This window comes from Aspergillus wentii (assembly GCF_001890725.1).
Source record: "Aspergillus wentii DTO 134E9 unplaced genomic scaffold ASPWEscaffold_3, whole genome shotgun sequence".
NCBI classification, from domain to species: Eukaryota; Fungi; Ascomycota; class Eurotiomycetes; order Eurotiales; family Aspergillaceae; genus Aspergillus; species Aspergillus wentii.
Genome location: NW_024467834.1, coordinates 2,893,161 through 2,915,559, shown reverse-complemented (window position 1 = coordinate 2,915,559; position 22,399 = coordinate 2,893,161). Strand labels below are relative to the sequence as shown.

At 49.6% G+C, this 22,399-nt stretch overlaps 11 protein-coding genes across 11 annotated transcripts; 6 read left to right on the top strand and 5 right to left on the bottom strand.

Annotated features, from left to right (window-relative positions):
- Positions 1–1,476: 1,476 nt before the first annotated feature.
- Positions 1,477–3,641, top strand: vac8 (protein anchor VAC8; the record flags this gene model as incomplete). Its single annotated transcript, XM_040839389.1, has 6 exons — positions 1,477–1,650; positions 1,786–1,906; positions 1,967–2,080; positions 2,131–2,376; positions 2,438–3,187; positions 3,245–3,641. 6 exons carry the CDS (start codon positions 1,477–1,479, stop codon positions 3,574–3,576), a joined length of 1,737 nt encoding a protein of 578 aa, XP_040691087.1. The 3' UTR covers positions 3,577–3,641.
- A 431-nt stretch (positions 3,642–4,072) lies between these two features.
- Positions 4,073–5,332, top strand: ASPWEDRAFT_39096 (exosome non-catalytic core subunit CSL4). The gene has a single exon (XM_040835031.1). The coding sequence runs from the start codon at positions 4,128–4,130 to the stop codon at positions 4,857–4,859; it is 732 nt and encodes a 243-aa protein (XP_040691086.1). The 5' UTR covers positions 4,073–4,127; the 3' UTR covers positions 4,860–5,332.
- Positions 5,333–5,512: 180 nt separating this feature from the next.
- Positions 5,513–9,543, bottom strand: ASPWEDRAFT_39095 (GTPase RIA1). The gene is made up of 6 exons (XM_040835030.1): positions 9,225–9,543; positions 9,128–9,148; positions 8,130–9,064; positions 6,539–8,074; positions 6,143–6,465; positions 5,513–6,080 (listed from the first exon to the last, which is right to left on the bottom strand). The coding sequence occupies exons 1-6, from the start codon at positions 9,285–9,287 to the stop codon at positions 5,701–5,703; spliced, it is 3,258 nt and encodes a 1,085-aa protein (XP_040691085.1). The 5' UTR covers positions 9,288–9,543; the 3' UTR covers positions 5,513–5,700.
- Positions 9,544–9,545: 2 nt separating this feature from the next.
- ASPWEDRAFT_39094 (DUF4604 domain-containing protein) lies at positions 9,546–10,514 on the bottom strand. The gene is made up of 2 exons (XM_040835029.1): positions 10,186–10,514; positions 9,546–10,133 (listed from the first exon to the last, which is right to left on the bottom strand). The coding sequence occupies exons 1-2, from the start codon at positions 10,214–10,216 to the stop codon at positions 9,694–9,696; spliced, it is 471 nt and encodes a 156-aa protein (XP_040691084.1). The 5' UTR covers positions 10,217–10,514; the 3' UTR covers positions 9,546–9,693.
- Positions 10,515–10,604: 90 nt separating this feature from the next.
- ASPWEDRAFT_39093 (pre-mRNA-processing factor 19 family protein) lies at positions 10,605–12,622 on the top strand. The gene is made up of 5 exons (XM_040835028.1): positions 10,605–10,700; positions 10,760–10,804; positions 10,870–11,311; positions 11,368–11,831; positions 11,893–12,622. The coding sequence occupies exons 1-5, from the start codon at positions 10,688–10,690 to the stop codon at positions 12,357–12,359; spliced, it is 1,431 nt and encodes a 476-aa protein (XP_040691083.1). The 5' UTR covers positions 10,605–10,687; the 3' UTR covers positions 12,360–12,622.
- Positions 12,623–12,786: 164 nt separating this feature from the next.
- On the top strand, positions 12,787–14,367 carry ASPWEDRAFT_39091 (putative RING finger domain protein). Its single transcript, XM_040835027.1, has 3 exons — positions 12,787–13,161; positions 13,279–14,088; positions 14,143–14,367. The coding sequence occupies exons 1-3, from the start codon at positions 13,114–13,116 to the stop codon at positions 14,287–14,289; spliced, it is 1,005 nt and encodes a 334-aa protein (XP_040691082.1). The 5' UTR covers positions 12,787–13,113; the 3' UTR covers positions 14,290–14,367.
- Positions 14,368–14,379: 12 nt separating this feature from the next.
- On the bottom strand, positions 14,380–15,331 carry ASPWEDRAFT_39090 (mitochondrial 54S ribosomal protein mL43). Its single transcript, XM_040835026.1, has 3 exons — positions 15,247–15,331; positions 15,094–15,176; positions 14,380–15,030 (listed from the first exon to the last, which is right to left on the bottom strand). The coding sequence occupies exons 1-3, from the start codon at positions 15,283–15,285 to the stop codon at positions 14,739–14,741; spliced, it is 414 nt and encodes a 137-aa protein (XP_040691081.1). The 5' UTR covers positions 15,286–15,331; the 3' UTR covers positions 14,380–14,738.
- Positions 15,332–15,605: 274 nt separating this feature from the next.
- ASPWEDRAFT_108452 (U1 small nuclear ribonucleoprotein 70 kDa) lies at positions 15,606–16,974 on the top strand (the record flags this gene model as incomplete). Its single annotated transcript, XM_040827992.1, has 4 exons — positions 15,606–15,867; positions 15,930–16,057; positions 16,112–16,208; positions 16,298–16,974. 4 exons carry the CDS (start codon positions 15,606–15,608, stop codon positions 16,972–16,974), a joined length of 1,164 nt encoding a protein of 387 aa, XP_040691080.1.
- Positions 16,975–17,754: 780 nt separating this feature from the next.
- On the bottom strand, positions 17,755–18,676 carry ASPWEDRAFT_26796 (ribosome assembly factor MRT4; the record flags this gene model as incomplete). The annotated part of the gene is made up of 2 exons (XM_040832902.1): positions 17,755–18,307; positions 18,483–18,676. 2 exons carry the CDS (start codon positions 18,674–18,676, stop codon positions 17,755–17,757), a joined length of 747 nt encoding a protein of 248 aa, XP_040691079.1.
- Positions 18,677–19,031: 355 nt separating this feature from the next.
- Positions 19,032–20,535, top strand: ASPWEDRAFT_170885 (mitochondrial distribution and morphology protein 10; the record flags this gene model as incomplete). Its single annotated transcript, XM_040830693.1, has 2 exons — positions 19,032–19,128; positions 19,208–20,535. The coding sequence occupies 2 exons, from the start codon at positions 19,032–19,034 to the stop codon at positions 20,533–20,535; spliced, it is 1,425 nt and encodes a 474-aa protein (XP_040691078.1).
- A 449-nt stretch (positions 20,536–20,984) lies between these two features.
- On the bottom strand, positions 20,985–22,082 carry ASPWEDRAFT_50603 (triose-phosphate isomerase TPI1; the record flags this gene model as incomplete). The annotated part of the gene is made up of 6 exons (XM_040837467.1): positions 20,985–21,013; positions 21,075–21,289; positions 21,349–21,461; positions 21,514–21,588; positions 21,663–21,942; positions 22,045–22,082. The coding sequence occupies 6 exons, from the start codon at positions 22,080–22,082 to the stop codon at positions 20,985–20,987; spliced, it is 750 nt and encodes a 249-aa protein (XP_040691077.1).
- Positions 22,083–22,399: the final 317 nt, after the last annotated feature.

Sequence of the window (22,399 nt, the reverse complement as noted above, 5' to 3'; positions counted from 1 at the left end):
GAATACAGCTGTGGGGTGATGTTTTCGAATGGTTCAAGCCTTGCATGAACTGCTGGTGGGAACACTTGCCGTAGACTCGCGTTGTTTGTATTTAAACGTCGAATCTTGATGTCTGTAGGCGAAAATCCGTGTCTTCGTCCTCGTCTTTATCCATAAAAAAACAACAGATTAATAGCTCTAGACTGAGTCAGTCCACAGATTAGTGCATGATACCGAGCGTCTAACCAATAATGCTAGAGGGGAACTAATATGGGCATGATCTCCGCCGTCAACAATCATGCTGACCATCCATCAGGTCACTAGTTGTCCGGTGATCATTTGCGTCACTCGTGGAGCAGAGGGGCAAAGACGAAAGTGTTCAGAATCGTTGGCCGAAGCTCCTGCAGACATCGCTGGCAATATCCGAGGACTGTTATGGCCATGTCAAATTGATTCTGTCGCAGCCGGCAACGTTGAAAGATGAAACGGCATAGACCTGCAATTTGCCCGAGGAGGCTGGGGGACAATCTTAACGGTGCCCATCCACAGGCGGCCCGTTGGAAACCAAACCCGAGCAGCTCTGGGTTCCTGCGGTGGACGAAGTGAGGCGAAATGCAAACGCCCGTTGAAACATAAAGGCCTGTGATTGCTCAAGATGAGAATTAGCTTTGAATAGATTTAGATTTGCCGTGGTTGATAGATAGAAGACGTACTGCTGATAGTTGTGGTGGATGCTCTCTTCGGGGAGGAAGATAGAGGGAGGCTGGGCGGGATGGTTAGTTAGCTCGTAGCTAGGAGATAATATATCGAGCTCCCATGGAATAAACAAGCAGCGATTGGGATGAATTGATGGAAACAAAACCCGCTCAAGCGCAGAGACCAGATCAGTCACTCTGCCAGTGCTTCTCTGGACGCACATGAAGCTCCAGAACATGTCATCTTCTTCCTATCTGCCCCGACCGTCTTCCAGCTTCCCAAGTTAGTTAAAGCAGCACCACTCAGACCGTCACTCTCTCTTTCGCTCCCTCAACCACCGTCCTCTTCTTCCCCCCCTCCCTCCCATCCAGGATTACATTCCGAAGTCCGGGAGGTCATCTTAATATCGATAAACAGGAAAAAAACAACTTTGAAGCAAAGAAAAAAAAAAATATCAAATAATAAAAAAAAAAATAACACCCTTGATCTTTCCATCCTATCACGAGACGTTCGTTCTCTCCCGCCAGCTTCCCATCAGGTGCTGCTATATGCAGAGCCTCGCTCCCATTCTTTCTGTTCCATCGCCAATCGTCCTTCCCTCGCATCTTGCATCTCCTGATATCTAGGTTTCGCCGCCAAAACTCCGTTTCCGCAGCTATCGTCGTTTGAGGGAATAATCACAATAATTACAACAATCAGCACCAGCCAGGAATATTTTTCTCTCTCTTCACCTCCTTTTGTTCTGAAATCCAACGCTTGCGGGACCGCCTTTGGGTCCTGCGGGCCTCCAATTCAGAAGGCATGAGCGGAATCGCGAATTCATGCTTCTCCTGTCTGTCGGCAGTCGACCGCTGGTGTCACATCACAGCTTGCCTCGGTCCTATCGGAGGTCGCTCAAGAGATGGAATCTACGAGACAACGTTGGCAGACAATGAGCGGGAAGCTGTATCCGACTTGCTAGGCTACCTCGAGAACGTACGTGCACACCTCCAGCCATGATACCCCGGTCGCCCAAGCTTCGTTGCCCTTCGTTCGTCGTTTATAATCGATTTGGGACGTTTTGAATCCTCCAGTTTGTCAGCCTGCTAACCCAGATTCTTTTATTTACAGCGAGCCGAAACCGACTTCTTTACTGGCGAACCCCTTCGAGCTCTGAGCACCCTCGTTTATTCCGATAATGTCGATCTCCAGCGAAGTGCAAGCTTAACATTTGCTGAAATTACGGAGCGAGGTATGTGGTTTTGACGGCGGAATCAGCATGCAATGTCTAATTTCAAACGTGTGTCTACAGATGTGCGCGAAGTCGATCGAGACACCCTTGAGCCCATCCTCTTCCTACTACAAAGCCCCGACATTGAAGTACAGCGGGCGGCTAGCGCCGCGCTGGGGAATCTGGCCGTGAATGGTTTGTTCTTTCTATCGGTTCGTCTGTCGATCGTCGCTGACAAGTCGCAGCCGATAATAAGGTGTTGATTGTCGCTTTGGGAGGACTGGCTCCTCTAATAAGGCAGATGATGTCGCCCAATGTGGAGGTTCAGTGCAATGCAGTTGGATGTATCACAAATTTGGCAACACATGAAGAGAACAAGGCCAAGATTGCTCGATCGGGCGCCTTGGGTCCCTTAATTCGTCTGGCAAAATCCAAGGACATGCGCGTCCAGCGCAACGCTACAGGAGCCCTGCTTAACATGACACATTCGGGTAAGTGGATTGATTCCATTGAAGAAGTAACCTGGTTCCCCGATCTCTGACTGGTGGGCAGACGATAACCGACAACAACTCGTTAACGCTGGTGCAATCCCCGTCCTGGTCCAATTGCTGTCTTCACCCGATGTCGATGTACAATACTATTGTACTACTGCGCTTAGCAATATTGCTGTCGATTCTACGAACCGTAAGAGGCTGGCTCAGACGGAATCGCGCCTGGTTCAGTCTCTTGTCCATCTCATGGACTCTTCTACCCCTAAAGTGCAGTGCCAGGCTGCATTAGCTTTGCGCAACCTTGCCTCCGATGAGAAATACCAACTCGAAATTGTTCGGGCAAAGGGTCTCCCTCCTCTGCTGCGACTTTTGCAATCTTCCTACCTTCCCCTTATACTCTCCGCTGTCGCATGCATCCGTAATATTTCCATCCACCCCCTTAATGAATCTCCGATCATCGACGCGGGCTTCCTTAAGCCCTTGGTGGATCTACTGGGGTCAACGGATAACGAGGAGATCCAGTGTCACGCTATCTCAACACTACGGAATCTTGCCGCAAGCTCGGACCGCAATAAGGAGCTTGTGCTTCAGGCTGGTGCGGTTCAAAAATGCAAGGACCTGGTCTTGCGGGTCCCTCTCAGTGTCCAATCCGAGATGACTGCTGCCATCGCTGTGCTGGCCCTCAGCGATGAGCTGAAACAACACCTCCTCAATTTGGGTGTGTTTGACGTCTTGATTCCTCTGACGGATTCGGAGAGCATTGAGGTACAGGGAAATAGTGCTGCAGCTCTCGGCAACCTATCCTCCAAAGGTATGTTTATATATCATCTGATCGTCCTACACCTGTCGCAAATGCTAATGACTATAGTGGGAGACTATTCAATCTTTGTCCGCGACTGGGCGGATCCTAACGGAGGGATCCATGGCTACCTTCGAAGGTTTCTTGCGAGCGGAGACCCTACCTTCCAACACATCGCCATCTGGACTCTCCTTCAACTGCTGGAATCAGATGATAAGAGGCTGATTGGCTACATCTCGAGATCCGAAGACGTCGTGCAGATGGTCAAGACGATCTCAGATAGGAACATTGAATCCGACGAGGAGGATGCGGAAGACGGTGAGGGCGAGGTCATTGCGCTGGCACGGCGATGCCTCGAGTTCCTTGGGAACGGTCCCAAGCAGACTCTTGTCGAAGGCTAAGGGGGTGTCCGTCCGCCTCGAGTGTGGTTTGCTATTCCTCTATACACATTGACGTTCTTCGTTTCTTCCTGTCAGCACATCGATCTTTCAAGTGTCACAAGGTGTTAAGCGGGCATTCGATTTGGTGTCACTACTTTTCTGTCAGCGAGCATTTGGTACCATAGGAATTATCTGTTTTCGTTGGGACTGTTTGTCCGTCATCCTTTTCAGGGCTTTCGCCACCTTTTGCTTTGTTTGTCCTTTCGCATACATGTTGTATTGATGCTAGATATGGAGTGGATACCTTAATTGCAGTGATACCTGAATCTACCTCTCTTCTCTTATTTCGATTCACTGAAATCGCCGTGGAGCTCCATAGTCCTCTCTCGTAGGACTCCGTAGGTACGTACTAGGCAGTCTCGGGTAAATTCCCCTTCCGAGCCGATCACCGCCGCTTTCTTTCCACGCAGAAAAAAAAGCTCCACTTCCTGCAATTCTCTTCCTCCCAACACAACCAACGCCAACTTCATCAAAATAGTCTGCTTTCCTGCAGGTGCCACCGCTGTGTTGTGATGGCGGCTACATTACCAGCACTGGCCGTTCCAGGTCAACGTTTGGGCTCAATTGCTTCCTATTCTGCAGGCCCAGGTACACACGTCCAGAATGCCACTATTTACGCGTCTATAGCAGGTCCGGTTGTCCTAGACCCTGTCCAATCAAGTGCCAAAGCAAAGTCGATTCTCAGCGTCTCGCGCACATTGCGCGGGACACCGGCATCTACACCCAAAACAGAAGCTGCGAAACCCAGCAAACTGAAATACAACACTCTTCCCGCAGTAGAATCGGTTGTTCTGGCACGAGTGACACGTGTGCAGAAACGCCAGGCCGCCGTTTCTATTCTTGTTGTACTTGATGAGTCTAATGCTTTGACCCCGGACCTGTCGCAGGCTGCTTCGGACAACGACAGTATGGCGTCCATTCTTACATCTGCAGCAAACCCAGAGAATCACAGCAGCTCCGACGAGCTTCGTTTTCAGGCTCTTATTCGGAAAGAGGATGTGCGTGCCGTCGAAAAAGATCGTGTCGTCATGGACGAGATGTTCCGGGTTGGTGATATTGTACGTGGCACCGTCATCTCGCTAGGTGACCAAAGCTTCTACTACCTTACCACCGCACGCAATGATCTGGGCGTCGTCATGGCTCGCAGCGAAGCTGGTAATATGATGTTCCCTGTGAGCTGGAAGGAAATGAGAGACCCAGCTACCGGTCTTGCGGAGTTGAGGAAGGTGGCCCGGCCATTCTGAGTGCGTTCGATCAGTCGATTCTATCATATCACCGACAATCCGCACTCGTATTCATGCTGAATTTCATCAATATCTACAAAATTATCATGAAGGCATTTTGAGATCCTAGCCCATCCTTGGGTCCCGATTAAGGGCCAGATAGGCTGGACGGCAGACCCCGTGGAGAGACCAGGTTATCCTCCCAACAGTTTTGCTGCAATTTCCAAAAGACCACTCCTGTCAGTCGGCCTACGAGCACGTCCAGGACGCAACTCTCAACCGAATTCGTATCTTGGCCGATCAGCTTCATTGGTACAAGATATAGGAGAATTGAAACCGATCTCAATCTCGAGCGAACCGAGCCATAAAGCTCATGCATTTTCTGAAGGAAATGCCAGTACGGCATCCTTATTACTAGACAGTCTGCACACAGTGCTTTAAAGACACTGTCTATTTAACATTCTAGTTTCTAAAAGAATACGAATGAAACCCATACCTCTTCCCCCCTTCCCTTTCCCTTGGCTTCTAGCCTTCTTATCTTTACAACACACCTCTCTAGTATCCATGGTCTTGGGCCCTTTCAATGCCTGGCTGTGTTCGTCATGTGAGGGAGATTAATGGTCCGTGGGAACTACTCATTCTTCACGACCCTCTTCAAAATACTTTCCTTTCCGGATTTGCGATGGGATTTGGAGTCATTTAATGACTGAGGGTACATATTTACTTCATTTTAAAACTTCGTAAACAAATGTATAGATAATAACAATACCATCACAAAAATCAAAACAACTTTTTATCCTAATATGCACAACCCCAGACGTATGCCAAAATATCATTTTATTCTAGAAAACCACGACCCTGTTTATTTCTTCAAAGTCTTCTGCTTCTCAGCATCAATCAACTTCCTTCCCTTAACCACCAATCCCTTCCTAGTCCTCACAGCATCCATATACCTCTTAGCAACATTCTCACGGTCCGCCAACTCGCCCAAATCCTCGAGCTCCTCTTCAGTAGCAGGAACCCAGAATGGATCCTCGTCCAGAGCCTCGAAGCCCGCGAAGATAAGCTGGGGCTGCGCGGCACCAGAGGTACGTTTGCGGATTTCGTCCGCGAATCCAAATGACTCGGCGACGGGGAGGAGGGCAAGAATTGTGAAGAAGGGAGTTCCTTCTTTCATGGTTTCGGAGAGGATGCGGCCTCGTCGGCGGGTAATGACACCATAGACACGACCGAGAACTTCGGCTGTTTGAGGTTTTTGTGGTTAGTTTGTGTTGGTTATCGTCTCAGAATGGGGAGTAGCTTACTCGATGCTTGGATCTCGCAACTGTACATTGCCAACATGATGCGAGGGCTCCAGTCAAGGAATCCCTGGGTGATACCCTCGCGCACGAGCCTGATCGCCTCGCCTGTCAATCGGCCCAGGTCGAGTTCTTCCTCAGTGCCGTTGACGGCCAGTTCTTCGAGGAAGATGGCGGTTCCGTGGATGGGTTCCTGACAGAGAGGGCCTTGGCCTGTGGCAAGCTGGAATGCGTATGCGATCTTGTCACAGAAATCACGCACAATCAATGCGTCGCGGTTGTTGCCCTCTGTGGGGATGCTGGGTTGTTGCTTCGGGTCTTCGAGCAGACTGGTGATATTAGTTAGTTTCCTCGTTCTCGAGGTTTATTAGGTTTGGGGATGGCTATTCTGTATAAACTCACAATTTCTCGCACGTATTGACCGAAGTAGCATCAACCAAGATGTTAGGACCGATTCTCCGGGGACCAAAGGCTGTGATTCTGTCGACGACATTCTTCCACAGATCCTTGTCTTCCTTGACATCGTCAAACAATTTGTTCAATTCGTTTCGGAATTCCTTGAGCGAGAGGATAGTTCCCTCTCGGGCCTCGTCGGTGGCATCGCCGGTTTCTACTGACTGGTTGGTCTCCAACGCCCCATTTGACACTTCTGCGTCGGGTTTGGATTCGCCAAACAGACGCTTTTCAGACTGCAGTCGCTTAATGGTACCAACTTGCTTGGTGAAGAATTCGGCAACGGCCTCGGGCAATGGCACAACTCGCAATCGGAGAGTGAGCTGCTTCGAAGGTGAAATCGTCAGGACACCTCCCCGGCCCCATTCAGGGTTCTTGGGGGCAGGCATCTCGGCTGCGCTGACGATTGTCTCTCGATATGGTACGATTGTTTCACCGGTCTGGATTTCACACTTGGCAAAACGCTCACGGAGATCCTTGATACAGCGCTCAAGGTGCAGTTCACCAGCAGTCAGGATGACATGCTCACCACTGGGGAGGACCTCATATTGTGCACAAGGGTCACTTTGCTCGAGGAGACGTAGACCTGTGACCATTTTGCTCAGGTCTGCGGGGTTGTATGGCTCAAGAGCCACACGCACGATGGGTGGTGAGTGCAAAGAGACACCAGCCAAGTTGATACTTCCTTCAAGCTGGGAGCAGAGAGTACCCGTTTTGAGAACATGACCGGCAAGGCCTCCAATTCCGAAAACCACACCTGCAGGAACTGACTGAAGTGGTTCCAGACTTCTTCCCATGAGAAGGTACAGATCGGTGACGGTCACCTTCTGCGGCTCAGGGCTAGCATGGGGGTCTGCTGGCGAGAATTTGGGTGCCAACACATACACGGAATCTCCAACCGAAAGGGTTCCAGAGTATAGACGTGCAAAACCGATGAGATGCTCTGGGTCTTCAGGCTCCTCAGCCTCGTCTTCCTTCTCGGCATCATCGTCCAAGGTGGTTCTTTGAAGTCCCGATGTGATTCGCGAATATTCGTCCTGATCATCTGTGGCTTCTGCCTGTTGCATCTTGGCGATTTCTTCTCTCTTCCGTCGCGCAAATTCTCTGGCCTCGTCTGCTGACATACCTGGACCGGTTCGCTTCTTGCTCGATGAAAGCTCGCTCTCTGGAATGGCGACCATCTTACTGACGTACGCAACTACAGGCTCCTCTGGGCCTGTCTTGAAATTCGCCATAGAGTCCTTCAGCTTTTGGTCCACGAATTTGGAACCTGGCGACTCCTTAATCATTTCTGGTAGACGGGAGGCTTGAGCAGTTCGAGGGCTAGGAAGATATTCAATGACTGACACAAGTAGCGCAGTAGACAAGGGCAGCCATTGAGAGAATAAGGTGGTCATGATGTTTTTAGGATCGCGTGAGCGCAGAATATAAGGCGGGATGTTGATATTTAATGACTTTGTGATCTTTTCCAACAGAACCGGGTCACTGTTCAATGTCAGCTAGATTGAATGACTTTCAGCAATAGTTTGGTGGGACGTACCCTTTTCCTTTGCCTCCACCTGTTGTAGCTTCATATGCAGCCCATATGCTGTCCAAGACCAACTGAACAAACATGGGTTTCAATGCTCTTCCCTTCAGATGCTTTTGTCCCAAGACACGTTTTGTTTTAGGGTCGAGGTAGTATTCACCCCACAGGACTTTCTCAAGGACAGACCGTTTGATCCCAAGTTTCTTTTCATATATCGCGGCAAATTGACGAATGGTAAATGCCCAGCCATCGATTGCGCTGCAGAAAATCACGTTATTTTTCTCGGGGGCAAAGTAAAGGTCTTCATCATCGCGTTCTTCGAATTCTGTCCCATCCATGATAGACTCCTCATCTTGCGCTTGCTTCTTAGATTGGTCTTTATTTTGAGCTGCAGATGCATTGATGCGATCTTCCATGCGCTCTCGCCATTGAAGGTCCTCTTCCATCCGTTCACCCTGGTAAAAGCTACCAATAACCGCATTGACTTGCTCTAGAAGTCGACTCAAATGAGAATAGGCCTCACCCGGAGTCATTTTCAGTTCCGAGATCAGTCGGTCGAGCTTGTTAATAACCAGGATCGGCTTTAACTGCTCGACCCAGGTTTGGCGCAGCACTGTTACCGTTTGACTGCAAACACCCTCGACTGCATCGACAAGGACCACAGCACCGTCGCATAGACGCGATGCCGTTGAGACCTCACTGCTGAAGTCTATATGCCCGGGCGAGTCAATGAGGTTGATCAGATACTCCTTTGGAACCGGCGCAGCCTCTGGAGCCGGGCGACGGAGCATGGAGAAAAATAGAGAGATAGCGGAGGATTCCATTGTAATTCCTCGTAGCTGTTCATCTGGACGAGAGTCCAGGTAGCGGACCTTGCCCGCCAACTTGGGGGAGATGATGCCATTTGTGGCGATAAGACTGTCTGTTAGGGATGTCTTTCCATGATCCTAGAGAGCGCAATATGAATTAATACGTATAATAACTTCAAGATTAGTCCTAATGCCACTTACGACGTGGGCTAGAATGCAAATCTGCGACGTGATTAGCGTTGGTTCATAGGAAATGCATTCCCTTCTGACATCAAAGTGGGATGGAGGGGCAGCTTACATTCCGAATGTCATCGGGTTTCCGCTGAAGACGGACCAATTCGTCGACGTTGACGACAGGCATATTGAGAATATAGTGACTCTGGCAGTCAGTGCCAATATCTAAAGGAGTCTCCCAAAAGGTCCCGCCTGATGAGGGATATGAGTGACGTTTGGGCTAGTTCTTGGTGTTCCGCGTTGCAAAGAAAAAATGCGGAAAAAAATTAGTCAAGCCAAAAATGAATGTCTTCGTTTGGCCAGAAACAAGAGATAGAATGCCTGAAGAATGATACTCTACAAGCAGAAAATAATATGAAAAATCTTGAAGTTGAAAAGAATACGATCGAAGTGTCCGACCGGTTTACTGTCTTGATTATTAATGGCTTCTAAATTTCGTATGATACTATATACAGCCCTACCACCTGAATAGGCATCTAGCCTCCAGATAATTAGGCAGAAGGCGTATGATTTTATCCCTTAAAGACTGTGAATTATGCGTCATCAAAGGAAAGCTTGATTTTCTTTTTCTTCTGCTTCGGCTTTCGATTAGGGCCCTCCTTTCGCTCTTCTTCCTTCTCTGGGGCGTTATTTTCCTCTCCAACGACTTTGGCCTGCTTTCGCTTCTTCGGACCTCCTATCTCTGCCAGACTTTGTTTGGATGGAGCCTCTTTTTCCTTTTCATCGGGTTTAGATGTCTGCTCAGCTGAGTCCTGCGTCGGATTCTCATCTTCCTTGTTGCTATCACGGACTAAGGCCGCATAATCTTCCTTGGAAATCACTTCATTGCTTTCTTCATCGACATATGTGGGTTCGTCGTCATCGCCATCATCTTGCTTTTCTTTTCGGGGTCGGGCAATTGGTCGTTCAAGGCGACCTGAAGTATCCCCGTACTGGCTTCTAAGTTTTTGTAAGAAAGACGGTTGCTTCGCCTCTGGTCATATGTCAGCGGATACCTTGTAGATTATAGAAAACAGGCAACATACCATAGGCGAGGTTTTTCGCGTTGTAAGACATGGCCTCCGCACCAGACAGTGACCATTCGCCTGTAGTTCAGCAAGAAAGACTCCTGTGGCAAAATCTAATGATTGTATTCAGAGCCAGCTAGCGATAGACAATGGCTAATTCTTGCTCGTTTAATGTCTGGTCAGTTAGTGAGTAATCCTGGACTGATGCGCGATGTATTCCTCAGGCAAAAGCCATTTGCTGCGTAAATATCTTCCAGGTTGATATAAATACCAGAGCTACAACCACGAAGCTGAAGACAGTGAAACCAACACAACTGGAGTTTGTTGGCAGAGAGTAGGAATCCAAGGAGGTTCAGCAACTGCGGTGGTGGTCGCCAGGTGATCTGCAATCGGCCAGCAGCTCTGGGCTGCGGCTAACCCAGATAGGGCGGCAAGCAGGTTCATCAAAGTCCCCAGGAGCCGCTTTCGCGTCAAGCAATCAACTCCTCAACACCCACCACCCAACTATTCACAGATTAAAATGCTGTGCGCAAGTATGTGCTGCCCTGGATTATTTGGTCTCATTTAATAGCTGACGATTTTTCGATAATAGTCTCGGGAGAAGCACCGCAGGTGCCCGTCGTTTCGCCCAAGAGCGGTACGTTACAACCTTGACTAGACAGTCCAGACTGGACACAGGCTGACTTGTCTATCATCAAACAGGCAGTGTCTTTGAGAAACGTCTCATCGAAGCGTACATTTCCGAGAATGGCAAAGACCCTGTGACGGGAGAGGAGCTTTCCATCGAAGATCTTATCGACGTTAAATCTCAGCGCGTTGTCCGACCCCGACCTCCTACCCTCACCTCGATCCCTTCGCTGCTTAGCGTCTTCCAGGAAGAATGGGATGCGTTGGCTTTGGAGACCTATACTTTGCGACAGACATTGGCACAGACCCGCCAGGAACTCAGTTCAGCGCTCTACCAGCATGATGCTGCTGTTCGGGTTATCGCACGATTGACCCAGGAAAGAGACGAGGCCCGCGATGCCTTGTCCAAGGTTACCGTTGGAGCCACCCGCACCGCTGCCGGAGGCGAAGCTATGCAAGTCGATGCTACCGGACTGTCTGAAGCCGTATTGGCAAGAGTTGAGAACACACAAGCCGCGTATGTTCATCCCGCACACTTGTCGTTTTTCATTTTCTAATACTGACTCCCACTAGACTTTCCAAGGGTCGCCGTAAGCGCCCCATTCCCGAAAACTGGGCTACAAGCGAAGCAGTTTCCGCATACCAGCCTGCTGAGAGCTCCGAGCCCTTATACCCCGGCAGCAAAGCATTATCAGTCAATGCGTCCGGTGAACTGGCACTGGTTGGCGGTGTCGATGGTGTGGTTGGTGTCTACTCGCTCCCTGAAAAGCGCGTGGTTCATACTCTGCAAACAAACGGCCCAGTTACCGATGCTGCGTGGGCTGGTGAGAAGGCCATCATCGCCTCGTCTACTGGATCAATCAAGGTGTTTGAGAATGGCAGCGAACTTGCAAACTTCAACTCCCACGCTGGAGAAGCCACAGCCCTCGCTGTGCATGCTACTGGTGACATTGTTGCATCTGTTGGTGTCGACAAGAGCTATGTGCTGTACGACTTGACGACAAACTCGACCATCACTCAGATCTTTAGTGACGCATGTAAGCATGACCTGCACACCCCTCACGATTGACTTTTGACTAAAATTTTGCCTTCACCTAGCTCTTCTATCAGTGAAATTCCATCCTGATGGCCATCTTCTTGCTGCTGGTGGTGCAGACGGACAGATCAAGATCTTTGATGTCAAATCTGGAGCAGCGGCCGCGAACTTCGCCATGTCTGGCCCTGTCAAGTGTCTTTTCTTCTCCGAGAATGGTACTTTCTTGGCTTCCGTGGCAGAGAACTCCACTGTTATCTCCGTCTGGGATCTTCGCAGCGCCCAGGAGACCAAGGTGCTCGACACGGGCAGCAAGATTGACTCGATCAGCTGGGACTACACTGGACAGTTCCTCCTCACCAGTGGGCCTAGCGGTCTGACCGTCCAGCAATATTCCAAGGCATCCAAGGGATGGTCTGAGCCCTTGAGAAGTGCTGTGCCTGCTGTTTCTGCTGCATGGGGGCCAGCAGCTCAGAGCATAGTGGCGGTCAATGGAGAGGGAGCAGTCACAGTGCTGAGAGCACAGTCATAATGATAATACCTTTGAAAAAACTTGTGTACTTTTAGCCATTTTGTGTTTGTTGAGAATGATCAATACTATCCTGTTTGCACATTAGGCTGAGGCAAATAAAAAGAAGATGAGACAAAGGCAGAACATTTCTAGCTTCTACCTAGTTAACAAAGCTCTATGTAGCAATGCTTGAATATCCCTAGGCTATACAAATTTTTACTGAAAGTAAGATTGTTGTTAGATGACTTGCCTTTCCCTGGCTGTATGGTTTGCGCTATCTATATCTATACTTCTTTTACTTCACATTTTTAAATTTACATCTGTGCTAATTATTTCGCAATCATTTTGACTTGACCTTCTTCTCTATTTGTATATCAATTTGGAAATAGTCTTTACCTGCTAGCACTGCAGCAGACCTGGCTACTTAAACACCTTGCCCTCCATCTTTCCTAGTATATCCGCATCCCTCCCCTTCATCCCCTCTACCTATCTTCAAACTTCTCACACCTAGTTCACTTATTCGCTCCCCATTCACGAATAACAACCAAAATACGCAAATGGGTGTCTTTTTGACTTTGCTCCCCGTCCAGTGGCCACTTCATCTGTGAGAGGTCGGAATACTCCTCCTCTCCACCACAAGGATTCGGAACCCACCAACTAATCATGATCTCCGTCAACGCCGAGGTTCCTCCAACACCAACTACCATTGCTGGTCGCTTCCTAGCTCCTACCACCCCTGGATATCCTACTTTTCTTTTAAACTCAACCCTTTGATATGAATGACGACTCAGGCGTCCAGTTTGTGGGCGCCCGGTCTAGAAAGGTCGGTCCCATTAACCTCTCCGCAGGCTTCAGAGGCGGGGCACCCTTCATTCACTGCTCCCTGTGCCAACACATCGTAGATGCATGGATCTTGCTGACCAGTCTTTCTATTCTTTAGCGACCTCACCAGATGTCCGGATCAGCCCGAAATCGCAGCCAGTCCTCCTTCCACAATCACGACGAAGCTTCTTCCTCATCCAACGTTACCAACGACCGACAATTTCGCCCATCGTCGCCACCAATGCGATATCCGGGGGATGGCTTCGATTACAGACGCCCCATAATGACATCTTCTCCTCAGGTAGAAGACGTGATCGACTTGACGAATGAGCCCGATTCTCCGGAAAACGTCCAGCAAGAAAGCTCGAACAGGGGCCCTCCTCGACATGCAAGACCGCCTCGCTTTGGAAGAAACATCATGGCCGACGTGGTGGACCTCGAAGCAGAACCCGAACCTACAAATGGACAAGAACCTCCGAGCAGTCCTGATGTACAGTTTGTTGGATCCAATGTTCGACCACACGCTCCTACAGAAGACTTTATAGGATCAAACCTCCTGCATATGCTACGGTTTCAGCGTAGGCCCGCAGCTGTATCGGAAGAAGATGTATTCAGACAAGAGGTTGCTCGAAGGGCACGACAACTCCGTCGACATCAGACGCACGAGGTTGACACTTTATGGATCGGAGGTGGCGGGTTAACCATCAATCTCGATGCAGATGGTCTGATTATGGAATATCCTCGAACCGGTTATACACCCGAGGCTAGAACTCAAAGAAGCACATACAAACCACCCAGCCCACCGCCAGAAGGGTTTACGAGAAACGCCGGAGAGGAAGATGTTGTCGTATGTCCAAACTGCGAGGCGGAACTTGGGACCGGCGACGAGACAAAACAACAAATATGGGTGGCAAAGCCTTGTGGACATGTTCGTACCACCATGTTGAAGCTCCTACATTTCATAGAACTGATTTGTCTCCAGGTTTATTGCGGCGAATGTGCCAGGCACCGCTCCCTATCCAAGGCCAAGAAAGCAAATCAAACTACGAAACCGTTTGCTAAATGCCAGGTTGAGGATTGCGGAAAGCCTGTCAGCGCACCAAAGTCGATGTTTCAAATCTACCTATAACGCAGGGCGGCACCTTTCTCTTTTGAAGTTGTGATACAGCGAATTGCATGACGTCGGTGTTATGGCAGGATTTCGTTTTTTTTTTGTTTTTTTTTTTTTTTTTTTGGTTGCTTTATGTTGTATTAACTCGATACCCGGATGGCATTGATTTTGACAGGGCATTATTTATCTGTATGAGATTTTATATCTATTTGACTCTTATCATACATTTTACTCCTGAATATGCATTGAAGTTTCTTAGTGGGCTATAATACCCACTGCTTGTAGCTTTGAAATTGATTCCTTTGTACATGTAAATGCAAATCCCTGAACGGCAAAAACTTTGGGTTCCCCAGAAAGATGAAAAGATAAACGACCATGTCAATAATACATTAGATGCTGAAAAGGTTTCAGCGTCCAAAATCCCGAATGCAACACCATTGCAATAGCCCCATATATAATAACAGTCTTTACACAGACTTGATGTCGCCGTGGTATGGGGACCAGATACCTCTGACGCTCTCGTTGATACTCGTGACGGGCTTCTTGGTGCGCTTCAGCTTCTCTCCACTGGCCTCTTTAAGCAGATTCGCCTTCTTGAATATTTGTTCGGGCTCGAGGTTCCGGACGCAAACTGCCTTTTCCTTTCCATTGATATAGTGTCCCTTGATCATAGGGTGCTTGTGTGGTCGGGGAGATACTCGGAGTTCGATCTGGGGGTTTGCTTTTGCGAAGGACGGAAGAGCGTGTTTCAAGAAGGCACTGCAGAATCATGACGATCAGCTAAGGGAAATCAAATCCCAGTTCAGTGAATAAGACACTTACACCATGCCCCTTGAGCTACCTGCCCAGTCGCAGTAGTGGAAATCCAAACGCTTGCATTGCAGGATAAAGGCGCCCACGCCATTCTGGAAAGATGATCGGTTAGCTACTGGCGACGTCAAGAAGCTTCAATTCAATCCAAAGGTCCAAACATACTCTGGCAGCGGTGACCGTCTTGATTCCTTGCACAGGCATTGCTGATGTCTATTTCGTGGTCACTGTTATTGCCAGTCAACGTTCGATGGGACAATCGGGGACTTTTCTCGACCGGAGTGTATACCGCCGTTCATTGGTTGGCGTTAATATCGGCTATCGCGGCTGCCCGAAGGTCCGGCCAAGGGATTATTAACTAACGCCGGAGAACGCGAAACTCGTCTGACTGCGAGTGAACAACAGTCCTGCAAGGCCGGGGACAAACCTTCGTCATCGACTCGTGCCTTTATGTCTTTGCAGCTCAATTTTTAGTTCTTTCTTCCAATATTACACCCTAATCTTGAATTGATTGAGGGCACAAAATGACGGACAAGCTTCCCCCTCCGCTCCTGGCCCTTTTCCAGCCTCGTCCGCCCCTGCGCTACATCCCCCCAGGTGATCGCGCACCGGAAGACTGCCAGAAAAGCACAATATCCGGTGTTGCCCAGTACCTCGGCGAGCTCAAGAATTATGAAGAGGAGGTGCCGTACAATGCTACAGAAAGCTGGCTCCAGCGCAAGTGGCGCCAAAAGTTAGAAAAGAAAGAGAAGGCAAACGAACAATTGTCGGAGAACATTGAAAGCTGTATGACCTTCCTTGACGGAATTGTATTGCTTTTGAACAAGTTATGCTGATTACTACTGTAGACGAACCTTCGAATGACCAACAAGCTCGAGGCGACCCATTCAGAACGCTGTTTGTCGCCCGACTCAGCTATGAAGTGAAGGAATCTGATCTCGAACGCGAGTTCGGTCGGTTTGGGCCTATTGAGAGGGTAAATATATGTTGTGGACAATGTCGCCTGAAGCATTACTGACATTGAATGCAGATCCGTATTGTGAAAGATACAGTTACGCCTAAAGGTTCGAAAAAAGCTCATAAGGGATATGCTTTCATTGTATATGAGCGCGAAAAGGACATGAAAGGTACTGCTGCGGTGTCCCTCACATTTTTATCCATACTCTGGCATATGTCATCATGGCATGTTTATTCCCCCTGCTAACCTCATAACCAGCTGCCTACAAAGAGACGGACGGCATCCGAATCAAGGACCGACGTGTCTTAGTAGATGTGGAGCGCGGCCGCACTGTCAAAGGCTGGAAACCACGTCGCTTTGGTGGGGGACTTGGAGGTCGTGGATATACCAAGGCGTTTCCCTCCCGCCCCACCGGCCCTGGATCGTTCAATGCTCCTTCCGGTCCCGGGGGCTACGGTGGTGGATTCCGTGGTGGATTTGGTGGTAGAGGTTTCAGAGGAGGAGGTTTCCGCGGTGACCGTTTCGGCCCTCGTGGTGGTATCGGCTATCAAGGAGGTCGCAATGGCTTTGGCGGGCAGCCTCCACCAAATGCGCCCTCTGGTCCAGGTGGTGGACGCAGTGGTGGATTCGGTGGAAGATACGACCGCGATCGAGGCGCAACAGGCAGCAACAGCGAACCCATAAGGCCCAGAGGTGGTTATTCTGACCGTGACCGACGCGATGACCGTGATCGCGACAGCGACCGCTACAGAGATCGTGAAAGGTCGGACAGAGACAGCTATCGCTACCGGGACCGGGGAGACCGGGGAGACCGGGGTGATCGGGGAGACCGTGACCGTGACCGTGATAGGTATGGTGGCAGGGACGACTATGGACGGAAGCGATACCATGAAGATGATTCGTATGATGACCCGCGCGCCAAGAGAAGATACTGAAAGCCCCATCCTGCTGGTTGTTCCCAAACCGCTATTCAAATCATGGTTTGCTGGTGGGTATATTTGATTATCCTTTTTCATTCAAATTATTCCTGGCAATGGGTAAGGCAAACTCAGCCAATCTTCGACAGCAAAGTCAGCGGGGTATAATCGCCTATTTACTTACAACAGTCGAAACGCTAGGCGTACTTCTCTTCTGGTCATCAGGTATCTATAAACCATATGGGGATCACCTCGCCTCCGATGTATATGGCGGAGGTTTCCCTTTTCTGAAAAAGACGAGGTTTATACCTGATCTATCCGCTTGGTGATTACCCTTGGGCCTTTTCTTATGGTTGTTTTCTCGTTTCTATTTTATCTGTCTTTTTATCCTGTCTTTTATTCAGTCCATCTGCGGCTGCATTACTCTACGGGGGTAAGTATGTACTTTAGGTAGTTAACATCTCTGTTCAGGCGGATTTATGCGGCTGGGTCCAGGGTTTGTTCAGGTAAGATCAGGTAAGGCTTTTTTTTTCATCATTCCAGCAGCAATGACCGATGACAGGCATTCTCGTATAGCTGTAAATCAAGGTAATGCCTTCTTTTTGTGCTTTTTGCTTCTATATTGTAGATTTTTATTTTCGACTATAAAACTTTTTGGTATTCATGTATGTCCATCATACGCTCGTCAAGGACTATAGGATCGAATCCAAAGAAGAAAAAAACGCCTCTGCCGAACTCCAAGAGATGCCCAAAGACCCTTTGTCAAAGAAGAGATAAGAGAGATGGCAACGGCCGAAATTACTGTCCATCAACCTCCATTCCTGCTTGACTTTGGTCGAGAATCTTAATCTCTCCGGTACTCCGAGTCCAGTATGCCTTGACATCGACGTGGAACTCGGCGGTAACAACACCAAACATCTTCAACAAAGTCGTCTGTCGCGAATCCAGGGTCTCGCCCTCTTTGCAGACCGGGTAGCCTTCGTTTCCTTCCGTCAACTCGAGCATGACCTTGCCCTTCACCAGGCGGGTGGGAACACCCAATTTGCGCAATTCGGGCTCAATGGTGTGGCTGATTGGCTCATCGTCGGATGTTGGGATCTCGCCGGCACGCGAGTAGACCAGACCGTTGGGGATGGTGAAATCGCGGGGGCTGACCATACCAGCACGGGCAAAGTCGGCGGGGCGGAATGAGTTAAAGTAGTCGATAACAGACTGGGGTTCTCTCGAGGTGAAAAGCAGACCGACAGCACCGGTCAGGTAAGGCGAGAGGCGGTGCAGATTTGTTGCGGCTTCGGACTCTGGGTTGTGTCCAAGAGCAACTGCCATGACCTTGGTTTTGCCGAAGAACAGACTTTCATATTATTAGTTTTGGTTCATTTTGTATGTAAATTGATGTTTTTCGAGCTGGGTATCATGGGAGGGGCTGCAGTTCTCTTCCGGAGAATTCCTTTTGTTCCCTGCAACTTTCCCCTCATTTTCCTTGTATATATTTTTTTTACTAGTGGTGGGATGCATGTGTAACTCACCGACTGTCAGCAAATTCGGTGCGCACATCCTTCAAGTATGTGTTCCGCATGTTATCGACAGAGAAAACAAAGAGATGGTCATATTGCTCGACACATTCGCGAATATTGGCGAACAAGCGTCTAGTCTGTTCCTTGTGGGATTTCTTGGTAGTCTTGGACTCGTGGACGATCCTGGCACGCTTGGAACGAGGCATTGTGGAGGTGAAATGAAGGAATTTAAGGTTTATAAGCAGAGATTGGCGACACTGCACAGAGTCCAGAATCGCAACGGTTTTATATTGGCTGTTGCGGAGAAGTTCAAAATCGGCGGTTCGAGATATTTTTTTTTCTTGCCTGATAACAGCCGGATTATCGTTGACGCGGGGCTTATCCGACCGCTCTAGGCCTGATTGGGCAATGAGCTGTTTGGCTTCGTTTCGACGATTTGGGATCGCTCATCGTCGTCCCTCATTAGATTGTTAAGTCAATTCATCAAGTGTCGAGGGTAGCTGGATGGATTGTCTTTCTGATATACTTTTTTAATACTGCTGTCCTTGAACCCCTCCAAAAATGCTGGACTTCATGGATTACATCCAGCTCGCCTTCGCCGAGGCGACCAACTGGAATCGCGATAATTCATACTCGTCGCTCACGGGTACCTCGCAATGTGTGTAGATGAGTCTTCGATTTGCCGATTAATATTCTACCATGCGAGTCTAACTTTGGCGCTCTTCCGCATCAAACAGCACTCCTTGATTTCTCAACACCAGAGCGATTGCGTGTTCGTCTCTCGTCGTTGGCGACCCCCCATTTCGCGACCAGTTATACCCTCGGCACTGTCGGCTTGATCGATGGCTCTGTTTCGTATCTCTACAGCACGGTCCCCTTTGATAATACCCCGAGTAGAAGCGCCCTGATCCCTCTGCGGAAACTCGCACCCGGCTACCATCAGGTCCAGCCTCCCGCTGCCCCTATCGAGAACTGGGGATGGGATTCGATCCTCGACGGACTCAGCAAGTCCAGCAATCCTTTAGATCATAAAGATGTTAATGACGGTCATGATGAAAATGCCATTGGGCAGAAGGCGACACTGCTTCATGCGACTCTCCACCTTCCCCCTCCTACGACGCTGAATGCCTTGTTTCTACGCCGGATCTCTCCAACTATGCAGTTATCACTCGCCGTTTGCTCAACTCGGGGACCTCCTTTATCTAAATCTGCACCGCAGGCCTCTCTTCTGACGCAGCTGTCTCATGACACGGGCAAGTATAGTAACGAATACCTCTTCTGCACGGACAATTCCCTGTTCGGCTGGCGAGGGTTGTGGAATTTCGGCCCGGATCCGCGGTATACCAAGAATGACTCGTCTCCGCCGCTGTCTCTCCTCTCCGCCGGGGCGGAAGCGTATTATTCGCCTGTCTCGTCTCTGATAGGCATGTCCACCGGCCTGAGATTCAGCACATTACCCGCAGCCACTGAAGTACCATCGCCAGAGACATCGTCATCTTCCTCTAAATCATCATCTCCCCCCTCCAATCACGGCCACCCCATCTCTACCTTCCCATACACCCTTACACTAACCCTAACTCCAATCACCGGCTCTCTCTCCACCACTTACTCCCTCCGCGCCTCGCCCAATCTATCCTTTAGCTCCCGCTTCGGCTTCAACGTATACAGCTGGGAAAGCGAAATGGTAGCCGGTTGCGAACTCTGGCGACAAACCAAACGCACACCCAACGACGACGGCTTGGAATGGGCCAGAAGAAAGATGCGCATGACAGACCCTCTTGCGGATCTATCATCCCCCGTCCCTAGTCCCGAGCCTGCACCCGCACCAAAAGAAGAGGAAGAGGTTAACGAGTCCGTTCTTAAGATTCGTGTTGATCAATCCTGGAATATGCGTCTCCTCTGGGAAGGCCGGGTTAAGGAGCTTCTGGTCAGTGCTGGAGTCGGTCTGGGTCCTAGTTCCTTTTCGCCGTCCTATATGTCGGCTTCTGGGCCGGGGGGGCAGACTGGAGGAGGTCCTGCTTCGTATTGGCGCGGCGTGGGTGTATCTGTGTCGTATTCGTCATGATCATGTTGGAATTATCATCGACCCTTCTCTTACCTTTTTAAAACATCCGTTATATAGCTTGTTTGTAATGAGCCTTGCTGCAATATCATGTACATATTTAGAAGCGCGCTTGGAACGACTTATTTGCAACTACACAGTACGAAGTAATATAAAATACTTCGGAAAAAGGAGGTATATAATGAGAACTAGCCTCGGTTGCTTTTAAATTCGTTGATTAACCGTATCTACATTGAAACTTGGCATTCATTGGTCGGGTTCTCAAACCTGCGCAAGTGCAGCAGGGTGGCTTATCACAATGCAGGCGTATATAGGTATCTGCGAGTAAGGGCTGTAGTAGGCCCGATGATTATTTTCTTATTTTTGTTTTTCTTCATCAGTTCGTTCTGCGGCGTCTATCGACGGCAGTGCTGAAGGTGGGGAATTTCATGAAATCCTCATCTTCAAACATCTTACAAACGAGCGTTGACGATGTCGACGACTAAAAGTAAATAGTTGATCAGCATCATGATGGGATGGATCGAATAGAAGTAGCAACTTACATGCGGGCTTCAAGCTAGCACCACCGACGAGGAAACCATCAACATCGTTCTGCTTGGCGAGCTCACGGCAGTTCTTCTCGCTGACGGAGCCACCGTAGATGACTCTTGTGTTGTCAGCGGCCTCGGCGGAGATGGTGGCGGCGAGCCACTTGCGGATTTCGGCGTGGACGTCCTGAGCCTGCTCAGTGGTAGCGACCTTGCCGGTTCCGATAGCCCTGGAGAATAGTGTTAGCAAGTCATGCTACCAAGAAAAGGAATTGAAGAAGGCTCATACCAGACGGGCTCGTAGGCGATGACAACATTAGCCCACTGCTCCTTGGAGAGCTCCTTGGCGGCAGCGTTGAGCTGTCTGGTGACAACCTCGATGGTCTTGTTGGCCTCACGCTCCTATAGAAAAGTTAGCTGAGCTTCCAGGGAATAGGACATTGGAATGATGTACCTCGAGGGTCTCGCCAATGCAGAAGATGACACTCAGGCCACCGTCAATGGCAGACTTGGTCTTGCGGGCAATGAACTAAAGGAGACATGTCAGTGATCACTTCATTTACTCGACATCTTCTGAAGGTGGTAAGGTGGTATTCAACATACCTCGTCGGTCTCCTTGAGGATGACACGGCGCTCACTGTGTCCAGTGAGAGTCCAGTTGATCTTGGCATCCTTGAGCTGCTCAACGCTGATCTCACCGGTGAAAGCACCGTTGGGCTTGTCGAAGACATTCTGGGCGGAGACACCAATCTTGGGGTTGGCGAGCTCACGGGCGAGAGTGAGGTAGAGGGCGGGGGGAGAGATGACGACCTCAGCGGTCTCATCGAGCTTAGAGTCGTTGAGGTTCTTGATGATGGAGGTGATGCTGTCAGCAACACCGTTCCTATATTATCGAGTTCTGTCAGTGATCTAAAGCTTGGAAAACCATAGAGGGGCAGCTGAGAAGGTAGTTGAGGGGCACTGCGGGGCATAGCACAGCACGTACATCTTGAAGTTACCACCGACGAAGAATTGGCGAGGCATGTTGGATGTAGATTGAGGAAGATGGGGAGAAAGTGTGAGGAATGATGGAAAGGATGAAGCTGGAATGGACAACGAGAAGAGAATCGAGCGGGAGAGAGGCAGTAGAAGAAAGGAAAGAAGAGGAAGACGCCAGCGGAGCGTACCCGGTGAGCGACGAAGACAAAACGGGGACGGGAACGGGTGAATGCCTTGCCGTGGGATGCAGGCGGGGCTTATCGATAACCATCGACGTCACTGGCGAGGATACAGGGATATGATGCTACAAAATGCCTCATCTTCCGATGCCCCTCATTGGGCTGCTGCGGGCTTCTGCACTA

Coding starts and splice junctions, on each gene's coding strand:
- ASPWEDRAFT_39096 (XM_040835031.1), top strand. CDS start 4,128: ATGGCGGCTACATTACCAGCACTGGCCGTTCCAGGTCAACGTTTGGGC.
- ASPWEDRAFT_39095 (XM_040835030.1), bottom strand. CDS start 9,287: ATGCCTGTCGTCAACGTCGACGAATTGGTCCGTCTTCAGCGGAAACCC. Junction 6,466..6,538: donor GTCAATACGTGCGAGAAATT/GTGAGTTTATAC, acceptor TAATATCACCAG/TCTGCTCGAAGACCCGAAGC. Junction 6,081..6,142: donor TTGCGAGATCCAAGCATCGA/GTAAGCTACTCC, acceptor AACCTCAAACAG/CCGAAGTTCTCGGTCGTGTC.
- ASPWEDRAFT_39094 (XM_040835029.1), bottom strand. CDS start 10,216: ATGTCTTACAACGCGAAAAACCTCGCCTATG. Junction 10,134..10,185: donor CGCGAAAAACCTCGCCTATG/GTATGTTGCCTG, acceptor ACATATGACCAG/AGGCGAAGCAACCGTCTTTC.
- ASPWEDRAFT_39093 (XM_040835028.1), top strand. Junction 10,805..10,869: donor CGTCGTTTCGCCCAAGAGCG/GTACGTTACAAC, acceptor ATCATCAAACAG/GCAGTGTCTTTGAGAAACGT. Junction 11,312..11,367: donor GTTGAGAACACACAAGCCGC/GTATGTTCATCC, acceptor GACTCCCACTAG/ACTTTCCAAGGGTCGCCGTA.
- ASPWEDRAFT_39091 (XM_040835027.1), top strand. CDS start 13,114: ATGAATGACGACTCAGGCGTCCAGTTTGTGGGCGCCCGGTCTAGAAAG. Junction 13,162..13,278: donor TGGGCGCCCGGTCTAGAAAG/GTCGGTCCCATT, acceptor TCTATTCTTTAG/CGACCTCACCAGATGTCCGG. Junction 14,089..14,142: donor TGGCAAAGCCTTGTGGACAT/GTTCGTACCACC, acceptor ATTTGTCTCCAG/GTTTATTGCGGCGAATGTGC.
- ASPWEDRAFT_39090 (XM_040835026.1), bottom strand. CDS start 15,285: ATGCCTGTGCAAGGAATCAAGACGGTCACCGCTGCCAGA. Junction 15,177..15,246: donor AGACGGTCACCGCTGCCAGA/GTATGTTTGGAC, acceptor TCATCTTTCCAG/AATGGCGTGGGCGCCTTTAT. Junction 15,031..15,093: donor GGTAGCTCAAGGGGCATGGT/GTAAGTGTCTTA, acceptor ATGATTCTGCAG/TGCCTTCTTGAAACACGCTC.